Source organism: Urocampus carinirostris, chromosome 14 (assembly GCF_059441175.1).
Source record: "Urocampus carinirostris isolate Australia breed hairy pipefish chromosome 14, RoL_Ucar_1.0, whole genome shotgun sequence".
Classification (NCBI taxonomy): Eukaryota; Metazoa; Chordata; class Actinopteri; order Syngnathiformes; family Syngnathidae; genus Urocampus; species Urocampus carinirostris.
Genome location: NC_142362.1, coordinates 35,158,648 through 35,174,815, shown reverse-complemented (window position 1 = coordinate 35,174,815; position 16,168 = coordinate 35,158,648). Strand labels below are relative to the sequence as shown.

General features: G+C 40.1%; 1 protein-coding gene and 1 pseudogene across 2 annotated transcripts in view; one reads left to right on the top strand and one right to left on the bottom strand.

Moving 5' to 3' along the window:
* Nucleotides 1–2,593: 2,593 nt before the first annotated feature.
* mrasa (muscle RAS oncogene homolog a) overlaps nucleotides 2,594–16,168 on the bottom strand; it is a 31,702-nt gene continuing 18,127 nt past the window's right edge. For both annotated transcript variants that reach the window (XM_088352162.1, XM_088352161.1), the window contains 5 exons: nucleotides 12,171–12,410; nucleotides 10,320–10,473; nucleotides 7,549–7,648; nucleotides 5,457–5,536; nucleotides 2,594–3,176 (listed from right to left, as the gene is read on the bottom strand). In XM_088352162.1, the coding sequence (XP_088208288.1) occupies nucleotides 3,077–3,176; nucleotides 5,457–5,536; nucleotides 7,549–7,648; nucleotides 10,320–10,473; nucleotides 12,171–12,363 (627 nt within the window). In that variant the 5' untranslated portion in view covers nucleotides 12,364–12,410 and the 3' untranslated portion in view covers nucleotides 2,594–3,076. The remainder of the gene's footprint in view (nucleotides 3,177–5,456; nucleotides 5,537–7,548; nucleotides 7,649–10,319; nucleotides 10,474–12,170; nucleotides 12,411–16,168) is intronic.
* Nucleotides 9,502–9,654, top strand: LOC148353288 (5.8S ribosomal RNA; annotated as a pseudogene).

Genomic DNA, 16,168 nt, shown 5'->3' with positions numbered 1-16,168 from the left:
TTTTTAGGCCAGCAGAGAAGGCCTTGCTGGGCCATTACCCAAAATAAAGTGTCCAAGTCAAAGTCTGGATTGTAATCCAATTGAGAAGCTGTGGCGTGACCTTATACTGGCAATTCATACTAGATAACCCTCCAATATGGCAAATTTGAAACAATTTAGCAAAGAAGAGTGGGTAATAGCTACTCCACAGTGTTGTGAAATACTCATTACCAATGATCATAAACGTTTGATTTATGTTATGGCCCAACTAGCTATTATGGTTCAGGGGGATATTACTTTCTCACATAGGAACAGATTGTTTTTGTACCTAAAACGGAATCAACATTCCAAAACGGCATTATGTATTTCCTTGGGTTGTCTCTGTGTGATATCAAAATTGGTTTGATGATCTGAAACTTTGCAAGTGATAAATATGCAAAAAACACAGAAATCAGGAAGGGGGCAGATACTTTTTCACGGCACTATGTATTCTTGCATGCCAAGAGGGTTAAGACCCTAACACCAGTCTTGACATTGAAAACTATAAATGTAGATTATGAATTTTAAATTCACATAAAAAATGATCAAGGAAAAATACAGCAGTGGTGAGATGGAAACATCATATCACATGTTCATCAATTTCAAGTTAAGCCTTGAAAAAAGACATTTTTTTAAAGAATAAAGTTATGGTTTGATATTTATTGACCTACAAGTATTTAGAAAGAAAATAATCCACGTTTATATCATGGTCCATGTATTTTTGCTTAATATCTGAATTAATATTTTTAATCGAAGGAGGCGGTAAATAATACATACTGTCCCTTAAAGGGAAAATAATGACTCTAACTCCAAATTTAGATGAAGAAATAAACTACAGGTAGCAGATGCGAATTAAATTATAAAAATCTGTGTATAAACTGTATACTGTATATATAATTGAAAAAATGCAACTCATTGTGGTTCTAATTCCATGACTTGGAATTTTTTGGAGATAAGCTGTTAATAATACAGGGTCAGAAACAAAGTAATTTGGTCAATTGATTATTTCAATTTGGCACAAAAGAACATTTTCTCTTCATGTTGTTTCACAATATTTTTCTCCCACCTTGTAAATCAAACTCACTTTTTTTTTCGGATGGGCTAACTTCTTCAAATTTGCCACCGATATCCTGCCACTTCCCCTCTGGTGATAACATTCTGCTTTGAGCAAAAACTCGGACTACTTTTCATTAGCGATAACATTCCCAACGTTATCGGACACCTTACGACAGGCAAGTGAAACGTAAGGCACTTGAGCTGGATCCGGGTAGATTCATGAGTATATCAAAAAATGAAACAAGTCTCTAGCCAGAAGTCCGGAACCTTTATGAACCAAAGAGCCATAATAGCATCAAACCTCTGTGTGTTTGTCTGGTGTTTTACCATTTTAAAGTTTGTTCTGTTCTGTTCAATTATATTGAATCCTAAAAAATCCAAATAATTGCAGTTTCTGTGGTGGGTAGATAATTTTGAGCTGCTCATATTTAAGTAGCTCATATGCTCAAAATGTGTGAGAACCCCAGGCCTAGTAGTTTGATCTAATGTTATTGCCCGTCTTAGTTTGTATTGTTTAATTGATTTCAAAGCAGTATGATGATTTAGGCAAGCATATTTCTACTCACGGCTCCCACTTTAGTTTGTGATGTTTATGGTGAGTTGGATCATATGGCTGCATTTTCTCAACTGTTAAAATAAAAAGTTAACACATTCAAAGCCCAACGTGAAAATAGTTTTCTCCATTGTTTGTAAAAAAAATGTGATGTGCTTAGAAAAGAGCCTTTATAATCCGTGATTATAATTTGTAGTTTCGTCTATAAATGGTGGCTTGAATGATAAAGCATTGTATTAAAAATGAAGCAAAATATTTGGTATTGACATCTTCTATTGATCCGGACTACCTTAAAAAATGTCTGGATCCAGTCGCCGAGCTAAAATGAGTTTGAGGTGCCTGTCATTAGAGGTGGGATCTTAGGCCCGAGCCCTGCCCGAAATTCAAGTAGGGTCAGGCCTTAAATGACATTCATTAAGTTTGTGCTCGGCTCCTCTCTCTCACCAACTTTGTTTAGATTATCCGCTTATCATTGTTCTTGGTTTCCTTATCTTTGTGGAGCATCCGTGCGATGGATTCCGTCCCTGTCGCGCGCAGCGCAGCCTGCACTCGCACGTCGCGGACAGTTGGCCAAAATCACCCCTCCTCCTCCAGAGTCCTCACAAAATCTTCTTCCTTTTTCTTGCCTCTGGCCTGATCAATCAGAGGTCAGCTCCTATACACACACACGTGGCTGTGTACAGTAAATAACGCAACGATAGTTACCCAACTGGTGGACTCCTGTCGTCAGGAGTCATTAGGTGACCAAATCCCCCAATTCCAACCCCTAATGCTGAGCGCCAAGCAAGGAGGCAATGGGTACCAATATAACAAGTTTTAGGCCGGGGCGCGAACCAGCAATCTCCCAGTCTCGGAGCAGGACACCTTATCCTAAGGCCACCAAGCTGGTCCGCATCTTCATAAATAAACTGAAAATTTTGGTTTTGCTTCTGGCTCTGCCCCTCGAATCAAGTTAATTGGTCAAGGTCAGGCAGGGTCGGGCTTTAATACCCACGGGACTTGGTCGGGCTGGATTTTTTTAGGCCCAATCTTACCTCTACATGCCATACAAATTCGATAGTCAAACACAACATGAATCATCTCGCTACTTCTAGCACAGTCTTCCGCGTCCCTTCAATGACATTTCTTCAAGTCTGTCCACTTTCCACGGTGGCGTTCCACAGTCCATACAACGCAAACTTCCCGCTTTATGGGTGGGCCGTACTCATTCTCCTTCCGGAGAGCACACAGTACAGATAATGACAACACATCAGTACTTCCGGTTCAGTGTTAACAAGGCGACATCAAAATTCTTTCCGGGATAAGGAGGGCGGGAAAAAAAACCTTCTTCCTATTTGGCTCCCTTTTTTGTGTGCCAGTAGTAGTGATCTACTGGGGAGTGAGTTCCCTGACAAGCAAAAAGTGTTTTTTTTGTTTGTGTTGCGTAGGAATGGTTGTAGAGGAATGGGGTCACAATATGACGCAGCGGAACCTGCGAGAGCCTGTCGATCGCTCCGCCCTCCATTTCATTTTTTTCTTCTTCTTCTGGTTTCTCTCGGGAACTTGTTGTCTGGGGGGAAAAAAAAAAAATAATGACTGATGCCCTTAAACTACAGTGGTGACCAGAGGCGATTTTAGGTTCAGAGCTTTGGGGGTGCCCTGCATCCAAAGTGCCAGAGTGTCTGGCAGGTTAAAATATAAATAAATAACACAAGCTGTTTTATTACCAAAAAGATAAGAAATCGCTATCAGAAAAATCTGTAGCAATTCATAACTTTTTAAAATAGTAAAATATTTATAGAGAAATCCTCAAAATGTGATGGTAATGTAAAATAAAACAGAATTGTCTTTAACTGTCATGAATGTTGGGATTAACAGCGTTATTTTTTAAGTAACTCATTTTTTTTTTCCGCCATTACAGCGCCGTTACGGTTACTGACAAAAGCGCATGTTACTTTGGCTGCAAAACACCAACGGCAACGTGCTCACGCTAACCCGATGCCGTTTTGGGCAGCGCGGTTCTCCGCTCTCCTCCGAGTTGTTTACGTCACATCTTTTCGGATCATGTCACCATTCAAAATAGCGCCTATCATGTTATAAGATAGCGATGACGAATGTAGTATTTAGTAAAGCACCGAAAGAAAAGGCGGATCAGTGAATGCGGCGGCAACTGACTCGTGACGTTTGCAAACAAAACGTCTCTATTAGCCGGCTCTTGGAAGTGAACGAAGGGAGCTGGTTCCCTTTGAGACGCCCTTTTTCTCTCCTATATTTGGTCAATTGGCATTTAGGAGAATTCTTTGTTCTCGACTTTAAATTTGTTGACCATGATAAAAGGTTACTTTTTTAATTTATCGTATTTCATTCGTCTTTCAGTGTTAATATGTTTATATAAAAATGTAGTTATTCAATTTTCTTATTTTCATTCTTTTTTCCTTTTGTTAATGTATTCATTGTTTTATTTCTCTTTGTCCCTCATTTTTTCCATTTAATCAAATAATATCACTTTATATTGTTTACTGCTGATTGTAATTTTATGATATTGTTTACTGCTTATATGTGCATGTTTATATGTCCAGTTTTTAAAAGAAAGCTAGTAGGTGGAGAAATTTCCATTTTTTTACATAATGTGCCTCACCTAGAAGCAGATGTCATAGTTGTCTGCCATGTTGCTGCTACGGTGTACCCCCCCCCCCAAAAATGGCCAAAAAGCTGGGGGAAAAATAAAGGGAGAAATGGTGCTTTACGGCCACTTGAGTCTCTGTCATTTTCATTCTTACTTGTGATTTTTAGCCCTTTTTTTTCGGTATCATGAGAGGCTAACTAGAACATCTAATGGTCAAATAATACACACTATACCTTTAACCTTAACCCGCCTTTTTTTAAGGCGGGGGCCTCAAACTATCATGGTGAGGGCTGCAAAGAGACTGCTGGTCTATAAATTGCTTTCTTGCTCTGCCAAGCAAATGAAGAATAAGATGTATGTCCATTTATTTGTAAAACTGACTGCCTCACCACAAAACTCTATGTCAATGCTTTCCATACTACTGCATTTTTCAGACTATAAATTTCTACGGATTTAATCAAAGTATACAAAAATGTATAGTTACGTGAAAAAAAAAAAGTGAAACAAGGACTGTGAGAACAATTTATAATTTGATGTCTTATCGTTTTTAGTGTATTTTACAGCTGATTTAAAACACCAGTCCCCAACAACCCTCTAACATGGGGACTATTACCTGAAGACTAACACAAGAGGAGGGTTTAAAAAAAAAAAAACATTTTTAATTTCCTCCTCTTTATTCAAATATTGAAGTATTGGAAAAATAGTGCACAGAACAAAAGAATATTTTATGATGTAAAACAATAAAAAAAAAATTAAATGTGTGTAAAATAGCTTAGCAATACACAAACATACATACAAATGCACCCTACACCAGCAAATATGTAAAATCCTATTTTTATATAACGGTCTCGAGGCACCCTCCGCTGGACCAACAACTCCACTCTCATTTGCATTGGAATAACGTGCCAAATGGCATAGAAATCGAGCACCACAACGATTCGATGATGCAATGCATTGCCAGCTTTTTTAATAATCGATTTTATCGATTCAATCTTGCAGTCCTAGTTGACTTGGACCTCAAATCCTGTGGAAAGAGGTGGGTACGTCAAATGAGACTATTCTAACTTGGCTCTCAACCGAAGATTCTTGGATATCAGGTAAGACCGGTTATAGAATACAGCTTTAGACTAAACAAGCACCGGAAGAAGGAACTGATGCATGACTTGTGCTTGCTTTGTTTTATTATATATAAAAAAAAAAAAGAAAAAAAAGGGGTGTTTGTACCTTATGACACGGACAAGCTCGTGGAAGGCCTTGTCCACATTCATTGGAGGATCCTTGGCACTGGTTTCAATGTATGTTATCTTAAGAAAAAAATGAAAAAGAACCAACATTTCATTAAAATTACTCTAATGCAGACGTGCCAAACATGAGTACAAAGTTCGACGCTGAGAGAAGTGGCTGTGAAAAAAAGAGCTGCACTCTTAGAAATGAAATATACCAGGGGGTCTTCCAACCCTTTTCAAGCGTCAAGCTACTTTTTGTTACTAATGAGGGCAAAGAACACACAGTTTGACATGCACTCCCTGAATGGGAACGTAGCTAGATGGCTTGCTACGTAGTTTAAAAGTAGCTGGATAGTTAGTTAGAAAACTAAACATGTAAAATACTAAAAGGGAGCTAGCTAAACTAGTAAAAAGCCAACTGAATAGCCGGAGAGAAAGCAAAAAAAAAAGTAGACAGCTAGCAAGAAAGGAGGCCCAATTTTTTTTGATAATTAGCAAAAATATAAAAGGTTAGCTAAAAAACATGCAAAAATGGTAAAAAGCTAGCTAGATAGCTTGCTAAATAGCTAAAAATGTACAAAGATAGCTAGTTACAAAAAGGTAGCCAGACAGCTAGCTAAAAAAAACTGCCCATTTTTTACTTATTCGCTTTATAAACCCATAAATTGGAATTGAGTTTGTTGTATTTCCTGTAAAATACATCAGTAAAAAGATGAATAAATACATTAGTTTAATAAATAAATAGATTCTCATTCTATTTTCTTAATTAATTGCTCAAAAATATTAATACTTACATAGATTTTTTCATCCATGAAGTCAATTAACCAGAATCTATTCATTTAAATTCATACCAGATTAGTTATATTAAAAAGAAGGTTAAATAGACTCAGTCAACCAATAAAAAAATTATTCTACTAGAAAATTACAATGACCCAGCACTGGTGAGCTATTTTCCAAACAGGTCCGCGTGCACCTAGACCAGGGGTCGGGAACCTTTTTGACTCAAAGAGCCATAAAAGCAAAATATATTAATTTTAATTTGGGAAAGAGCCACACCATATATTATGAGACAAATTTACTAAATTGCTAAACCCGCACCACAGACAAAAGCTTAGTCTTCAGCACATTTATTTTGGATGATTTGATAAAAATTATGAAAAGAGAATAATGCCAGAGCCCGTGTCCCAAAATCAACAAACATACCACTTTAAACTTGTGTCTTTCTTGCAATTACTCAAGATCGGTTAAACTCATTTTGACCCTTTTTTTTCCACACATATTGGTTTCAAAACCAGATGTAAGCAGTTATTTTGTAAAAACGTCACAACATTCTGCAAACAGAGAGCCTGATGTGCTTATCTATGGCGCAGGGCGAGAGATGGGAGGGAGTGCTTGCACTTCTTGCATAGCTCCACCCATCCCTCCCACTCACCCAATCAAAAAACTTTAAGTTCTCTTCCGGTGTTTTGGCGTATTTACAGTGTGTTCTGTGGATTCATCATAAGGTATCTGAACAATGAAGACAGATAATATAGTGAGGTTTTATATAACGGATTCTTTAGCGATGTACAGCCAGAACGAGTTTTTTTTTTTTTTCGTGCAACACCTTGACTGTAAGTTGTAGTGAAAAACGTGCCCTATATATAGTGCCAAGCACAACTTTCATGACAGCTTTGGTTTGGGTTTGTGAGTCTTTGAACAGGATTAATAGCTTACGTTTTGGACGAGATGGAGAAAATTTGCATGCAATCAAATTTGTCTCCGAGCCACAGGTAATCATAGAAAGAGCCATATATGGCTCGCGAGCCATAGGTTCCCGACCCCTGACCTAGACTGTCCTTAAGGGGCACATTGGAAACCCCCGTAATATAGTTAAGGTTATTATCCCATGGCAAGACAGTTAAATTATGGGATTTAGAATGTTAATAATTCCAATATTCAAAGGCTAATAAGAGTATGAATAACTGAGACAGCCTTCCTACCTTCCATGCATATAAAGAAAATCTAAAAGAAACTTCGTAGTTCCATGTTGGCATGAGATTAACAACATGTAAATAGTGTGCCTTACGGTCTGTGCGGGACCTGCTTACATTATGTTTTGCAGCCATCTCTTGGCCCTGTTCTGCAGTGATTTTTCTCAAATGGACCAAATCCACTTTATTAGCCACAAGCACCATCGGAAAAGAATCCCTGTGGGGAGGTAAAACACAAGAAGACAGTTGTTTTTAAAGGCATGTACTAAAACTCGGATCAAAATAGTTTTTCTTCAAGGATTTGGCATCTAGTTTCAGTATTGTCACACACGTCATTGCCTGTCAATGCAAAATTCCAGCTCATCTCAAAAGAGCAGGATGACACCGTACACCAAAAAACAACAGTGACCAGATTATGGCTAGCTGTTACCAAAATACACAAGCTTGCATGGACTTGCCCCCTCAAATCTTTCTTATTTAATTTCCCTCTATGGTCCTATTCAGAGCCTCTGTTTGGAAAATGCTGGTCTACTTGTTACTCCAAGAGCCAAGAAGAAATCTGCAGGCTCGAGAGCGTTTTCCATTTGGGTTCTGGTGCTGTGGAATATTCTCTCCCCTCTGGTAGATCTGCAACCTCCGTGGAAGTGTTTCAATCAAGACCTAAGACACACTTCTATTGTATAGCTTATTATTGATGCCGACCTCATACTTTACTTTTCCTGTCCTTTCCGGCTGCCAGCTGAGTGAGTGAGAAGGACAAACCTGAATGAGTCAGCAGACCAGCACGTGGACCTGAAGTCAGTCGTCATCTGCATTGACCAGCCTCATAATGGGAAGCAGCGTGATTGCTGTCTTGAATAATTTTAGGTATCGTCTGTGTTTAACGCTGATGTTGACAACGTTTTGTGTATTGTTACCCAATGCATTACCTATTGCAGCCTGGTCATCCTGGAAGGGGGATTACCTCTTGTGTGTCCCCTTCACAAGGTTTCCTCATGCCTAGGTTTTTGAGTTTTTCCTTGCCCGCATGCAGGTTTCAGATCAGGGGATGGTGTAATTGTGGCCTAAGCAGTCTTTTGAGACTTTTTGTGATTAAGGGCTATACAAATAAATGGGACTTGACACGTGACATGAAGGTGCTGATAAGGAGGTGTTTTCTGCAACTGGTAACCATGGAAACCAGTAACAGTTTCATGTGGGGGAACAACCCCCTACCCAAAAACAGGCCTGGAGAGGGATGGGCGCCGCCAGGCTGTACTTGCCCAAGACACAACACAGGAAATTGTGCCCATATGACCAAGTGGTTGAGGAATCCCTGAACCCTCAACTACATTTTATATCGTTATCCTTTGAAAAAGGCGTTAATGAACTATGAGAAATTGGAGTGTGATTTGGCAACTAGTTCAGGGCATGTGCACTTTTTTCAAGGCAAAATTCAAGCTCTTTTAAAGGACTTTCAAACAAATTTTCCAGTTTCTCCAATACAAATAAAATAAGAAATTCAGTGTAAAATCATATTTTGGAAGTCATAAATGTACAGTGGGACCTCGCTACTTCGCGGTTCGACATTTGCGGCTTCAGAGCTTTGCGGTCTGTAATGGTTAAAAAAAACGACGCTTAGTAGATTTTCACTTTTTGCGGGTTTTTTTTGGCGGAACGTCAGAGGACGCGGGATAAGGCGGCCGGCTGGATGGGACGGGGGAGATGGGAGGGGGGACAGTCGGCGGAGGTCACTCCCGGGCCGCGCGACGGAGCGAGTTCGGCGGACACGGTGTCACACGGCGCAACGCGAGAAAAGGCGGCGGGCGTGATCGGGCTACCTCCGTAACTGGGGGATCCCGCTCGTCCGACGACCCCAGTAGCGCGGCGCGACGACAGGCGGCGAACGTGCACGGGACCCCCGTAACTGTGTCAGTGTCGAGCGTATAGCGCCCGAAAGTACCCGCACCGCGGGTTAGGGGCTCGCTCGCGGGAGGGACCGAACAGCACCCGCAGTGCGGCGCAAATAAAAACCCTGTCGTGAATTTGTCTCCGATCGTCTCGGGCGGACGTAAAATCGCCCAGCTGTACGACTCTTAGCGGTGGATCACTCGGCTCGTGCGTCGATGAAGAACGCAGCAAGCTGCGAGAACTAATGTGATTTGCAGCTGCGATTGGCTGGCAACCAGTTCAGGGTGTCCCCTGCCCACTGCCCGGAGATGGCTGCGACCCTAATAAGGATAAGCGGTGCAGATAATGAGATAAGAATTTTTTTTTTGAAGGGGCGTCGCTACTTTGCAGATTTTCACTTATTGCGGGTGGTTTTGGTCCCCATTAACCGCGATAACCGAGGTCTTACTGTATCTGCTATTTACATATGCGATTTGTAATCTTGCATGTGCATTTATCAAGACTGAAAATGAAAAATGAATAAATTGTGAATATTTTTGTGGAGCAGAACAATACATGTGTAAATAATTTTGAGACAAATCTCTTCTGTAGCTTACAATTTCGGTTGCAGGAAGTTCTTCCCATTACGATTTGCCACTTGGGATCGCTACATTCATTTTTTTCATGACCGATATTAATTTATCATAATTGATACATAATCCTTGCAATAATATACATTTCTTAGTGCCCTGTTTAGGTGCAGCATACACCTGACTTACTGGCCATTTACAAGACAACACCATACTAACTAATGCCAGCTGCTGTTCATCAAGAGGAAAGAAAAAAATGCAGTGGCAAAGCAAATCCACCAGAGAGCAGTGTTTGCGTCATTTTCAAGCAGAATTGTTGAGAGACATGGCAATAATTTCAATCACTTTTCAATCCTTGAAAACACAACATAAAAATTCAAGCATCTTAAAGGATTTCAAGCACCTGCCAAACCCTGCATGTTGTCCTACCTGTCCTTGACCCGCAGTATGAGCTGATGAAAGCGATCGACGTGCTCAAAGCTAGCTTTGTCCGTCACTGAGAAGACGATGAGGAAGCCGTCTCCCGTCCTCATGTACTGCTCCCTCATGGCACTGAACTCCTCTTGACCGGCTGTGTCCAGCACTGCGCCAGTTGACCCAAACACAAAAGAACATTTGATTTTCCCTATAATCCAATTTAATCAAGGCACAATGTTAAACAATTCCACAACGGAAAATGTGTTTGCTTTGAGCAAGTAGCGAAAAATCCCCTCGACAGGTGTTTGAAAAGCATCAAGTAGTGTTCTAGTTATAAAAGAAGTGCCTCTTTTTAAATTCACACAATTGATACATGAGGCTTTGGCCTGAGAGCCAAAACCAAAATAAGTGGCTCTAGGATTAATGCAAGGATGCCCAAACTCCTTCCATCCATTATCTGCACCGCTTATCCTCAGTAGGGTTGCATGGGTGCTGGAGCCTATCCCAGTTATCTTCAGGTAGTGGGGAGGGGACACCCTGAACTGGCTGCCAGTCAGCGAAGGGCTATCTGAATCATGTGTTGTTAATTATAAATTTTGTCACTTAATACTTCTTAAATAATTCCAAATTTGTTGCCAGCTTCCTTTCATTGCTTCTCCCCTGTTTGCCCTGCTTCCAGATGTGTGCGTTCATATTTAAGCATTTAACCAATCAAATTTTAGCCATTAGTAGTTGCTAGGCTCAGAAATCTACCCCGAGGCCATAAAAAAAATCCTAAAGGCCGTGTATCCTAACATGAGTCTTCAAGAGAACTGTTGGTTTAGCCCAGGGCTGAGCCAACTACAGCCCGAGGGCCAAATTTTTAATCCGGTACTCGATTAAAAAACAAAAAAAAAAAGAGTAATGTATCAAGACAAAAGTAAATGACGTGCTATCAATAAAAATGTTTTTTTGGTGCCAACTTTGTCCCCATTTTCCCTTTGTGTGTCTACAACAAAAATACTTTTCTACAGAAATACAACAAAAATACTACAAAACTAAATGTCAAATGTAGTGCTTAAATGAGGGACCTCATATGTAATGTTCCTTTCATTATGAAAAGAAAAATATAGTATAGAAGACTATACAAAAATTACTGCAGAGATACTACAAAAAGACTACAAAATAAAATTACTGAAAAAAAACTACAAATCTTCAAAAAAAAAATCTGTCTCCATAACTATTTAATTTCTTTTTTTTTAAATATACAGTAATATTATCGACTAAATATCAAAAGAAGTGCTTAAAACATGACACTGACATATTATTTTGATTTACTTGTGATCGTTTCAAAACCAATTTGATGAGACTAATCTATTTCAAAAGAAGTTTATCAAGTAAATATCTGCATGTATATTTATTTATAAAGGAAAAAAATTGAACCGTTTCCAAGATCGGCCCTTTGGCCAAAGATTTGAACCCAATGGGACCCCTAACTCAAAATAGTTGCCCCCCATGGTTCAGCCAATCAGATCAGATTCTGAGTTGGCCTCTGAACATCTGCTCAGTCACCAGTTTCACAAACTATGATTGGATGCGGTGGTGTTGGTAATCCACCAAAGCGATCATGCCAACAGCCAATAAACTTGAAGTGACCGAACTTTACAAGGTAAAATATTGTTGTGTTGATTCAACAGCGAGCGGTCGGACAACTCCAAAGCGAGGAAGCCTTTCACAAGCGGTAGAAGGTTTTGTCCGCCACTTTCAGCCTAGAGGTAACATCTTGTGTCCAACCCAACTTCTGTTCGTGCAGAGCATTTTTCAGATGTTCCCACGAAAGCCTGTTTCTTTTTCTTTTTCAAAAGAAACTGCAGATTCACTCACCATCCAGTATGGCCCACTGCCCGTCAATTTCGGTGTGTTTCAGATAAGAGTCCTCAATGGTAGGATCATAGTCGGGGACAAAGATCTTCTGGAAAAACTGGATGGTAAGCGCGCTCTTGCCGACGCCGCCGTCTCCAACCACAACCAGTTTGTATGTCGGCAGGTTGTCACTTGGCACCGCGCTGGTCGCCATGACGACCCCTCCGCCGAGTAAAACAGGAGAAGGCGCGATGCTCCGGTCTGTATCGGAAGAGGGAAGACTTAACTGGGAAAGAGGGTCTATTAACTTTTTTTTTATTTTTTGAAAGATTACAGTGCTTTTAGAAAAGTGTTGGCCGCCAAATACTTTTTGACATATTGCCATAGTTCAGGCTTCAAACTCACGGATAAAAAAAACCTCATAATGTTTTTTTTAGAATCAACAACATGTGAGACACAATCGTGAAAAGAATACACATTTAGTCAACATTTTATATTGTGCTAACAAATAGAAAAATTCAAAAGTAAGCGTTGTGAAAATATGGTCTCCCTTTAGTTAATATTTTGTACAACCTCCTTTTGCTGCGATCAAAGCATCAATTCTTTTTGGGTATGTCTATAAGTTTTTCATAAAACAGAAATATTTGCCCATTCTTCCTTGCAAAACAGCTCGGGGTACTAAAGGTTTGATGGTGATTGTTTGTGCACATTTTCCACAAATGCTTTATAGGATTGAGGTCCGGACTTAGGACTCTATATTACAAGTTTTTAGGGACGTTTTCCTGTTGGAAGGTGAACCTGTGCCCCATTCCCCTGCTGGCTCAAACAGATTTTCTGCCAGAATCGCCTTGTATTTGGCTCCATCCAGTTTCCCATCAACTCTAACTTTCTTCCCAGTCCCTGATGAAGAAAAGAAAATGATAATGCCACCACCATATTTGACAGGGGGGGATGGTGTTTTCAGGGTGATGTGCAGTGTTACGCTTATGCCAGTTTAGGTCTCATCTGACCAAAGCCCTTTGTTCCACATGTTATTTGTGTCTACCAACTTGCTTTGCGTGTACGCCAAATGGGCCTTTTTATGGTATTCTTTCCAAAAAAGCTGTTTTCCTGCCACTCTTCCATAAAGGCCAAATTTTTGCAGAGTACAACAAATAGTTGTTTTATGCACAGATTGTCCCCCCTAAGTTGTGTATGACTGCTGGTCATCAAATGTGGTAATGCCCTCTGGGTTGCTTCTCGGATTCGTTTTCTCCTTGTTTGGGACAAAAGTTTAGAGGGACGGCCAGGTCTTGGTAGGTTTGCAGTGGTTTTATGCACGCTCCATTTTTATACTATTGCTTGCAAATTGAGACTTAATGACACACAGTTGAACTCTGTCTTTGTAAGTCATTTAGGTCAACATTGGATCATTCAGAAGTCATCAGGGAACTCCGGGCGTAAATATAATATAAAATGTTGAAATAACTTGGTTCCACAATTGTGTCTCACATTTTGGTGTTTGTTAGAAAATGTTTTCAGTTTGGTAGCTTTGTGTTTGAAGTTTGAAATGTGGCAAATGAAAAAACGTTCTTGGGAGGCCAATACTTTTGCTAGGCACTGTGTCAGTGGAAAGACAAATCATACAGTAAAATCATCAGTGCAAAAGAAACACACAAGAATATTGCACAAGCTAGCACTGAGTGCTTTTTGTGGCTGTTGCTTTTAGTCTCATCTCTGACAACCCACAAAAGGCCTTTTACTGTAAATGCAACCCATTTTTTCCTCACTGCCGTTGTGATGGAACTCTGGCCGGCAACATTTTAACATTTTGTCATTGTTTGCCGGCCAAAGCCTGAAACTAAGCAAAGTCTTTTTTTTTATATAAATACAAAGTGGTAAAAAAAAGAGCGTCAAAAGGGTGTTATGTAAGTGTACTGGAGTTGCACAGTAATAACTTCCTTCCTTTCCCATGATTTTAATGACTTTGTTCTCGATTTGGAGGTGAATGGTAAATGGTCTGCATTTATATTATACTTCTCAAGTCACCGAAGACCTCCCAAAGCGCTTTACAATGCGTTTCACGCATACCCATTCACACATGCACTAACACTCATACACGAATGGGCGGAGGCAGTCATGCAAGGCGCCTACCTGCCTATCGGGGGCATTAGGGGTTCAGTGACTAGTCTATTTCTCAGCAGTCCACGCACAAATTAATGAGGAAGTTAAATCGAAAAACTACCAGTCATCGCGTGGAAAAAATACATGTTTCATAAGGTTGCTGGTTCTCATATTAGAATAGTATTGTCTTTATTGACATTGATTACAATACAGTGTACTGTTCAGTGTACTATCACAAGGTTTGGCATTCAGGATAGATGAACATTTAATAAAGACTCACAAGGACAGCGTGTATTATTTGACGAATATATGTTGCTGTAAAGACACACCTTGCTACTGCACGCTTCAGTTATCGCTGGTTCACTGCTTCGTGGGTTTTAAATTGAATTGTTTTTAATTGTCATTGATAACAGTGTATCGTTTATTTCTTTCTGCAGCAGACAGCACGCAGAAAATGCTATCATGGGACAGGTGAAGGAGAGCTCAAGATGGCCGACAATTATATCAGCACCCTCTAGGTGAGGCTAATGTTTTTTTTAAATAAAAGTAAATTTTTCAATCTACGAGTTCATGTAGTTATAATTGATCATTTTCAAATCTATAGTTTTTTTTTTAGGGATGCATTATTTTACCACGAGAGAGGTACTAAATATTACACACTTCCTTCCTACAAAGGCTCCATCGAACCACTCCTAAATGAATTTAACGCTACCCTGGCCAATGCCCTGGATTCAGTTGCGCCCATCCGGCATAAATCACGACCTAAAAGACGCACACCTTGGTTTAATGATGAAACTAGATCCCTTAAACGAGAATGCAGGAAATCTGAAAGAAAATGGCGCGCTACCAAGCTTGAAGTTTTCCATCAAATCTGGTGTGATAGTTTGTTGAAGTATAAAGCGGCCCTGGCCTCTGCAAAATCAGCCTACCTTTCGAAAGTGATTGCGTCACAAAAGAACAATCCCAAGGTCCTTTTCGACACTGTAGCATCGCTAACAAGGCAACAGACTATCCCAGATAGCTCCACCCATTCTGCCCACGACATAATGGTCTTCTTTACTAAGAAGATCCAAAGCATACAGGAAGAAATTGCTAAAGACAGTATTAATTCAACACATACTAAAGCACTCAAATCTCTAGATGCATGACATGGTGGCTGTCTAGGTATTTTGTCCCGTTTTAGTGAACTGTCACTCGAAAATCTTAAACAGATGGTGAATACGGCCAAACCGACGACTTGCCAGTTCGACCCACTTCCAGGTTCACTTATCAAAGGTCTCTTTGGCGTTCTTGCACCTTCAGTTCTAAATATTTTAAACATATCACTCGCCTCAGGTGTAGTTCCAGCTGCTTTTAAGTCCGCTGTCATTAAACCCACACTGAAACGACCCAACCTAGATCCAGAAAACTTATGTAATTATAGACCTGTGTCAAACCTACCATTTCTTTCTAAAATACTTGAAAAAGTAGTGGCACAGCAGCTGAATGATTTCATGTCTGAGAACAATCTCTTTGAATCAATGCAATCAGGATTCAGGGCTAACCACTCTACTGAGACAGCTCTGATTAAGGTAACCAATGATCTCCTACGGGCAATGGACTCGGGCGCATCATCACTTTTGCTGCTGCTGGACCTTAGTGCTGCATTTGACACAGTGGACCATATTATCTTGCTAGAACGGTTGGAAAAATGGATTGGTCACTCAGGAAGCGTCCTATTATGGTTCAGATCCTACCTCTCAGATAGGACACACTGCGTTAAATATGGCGAATTGACATCTGAGCCATTTAGTGTTACTTGTGGTGTTCCGCAGGGTTCAGTGCTTGGCCCCCTTCTCTTCAGCATGTATATGCTTCCACTAGGTGATATTATTCGTAAGTATAATATCAGTTTCCATTGCTACGCAGATGACACT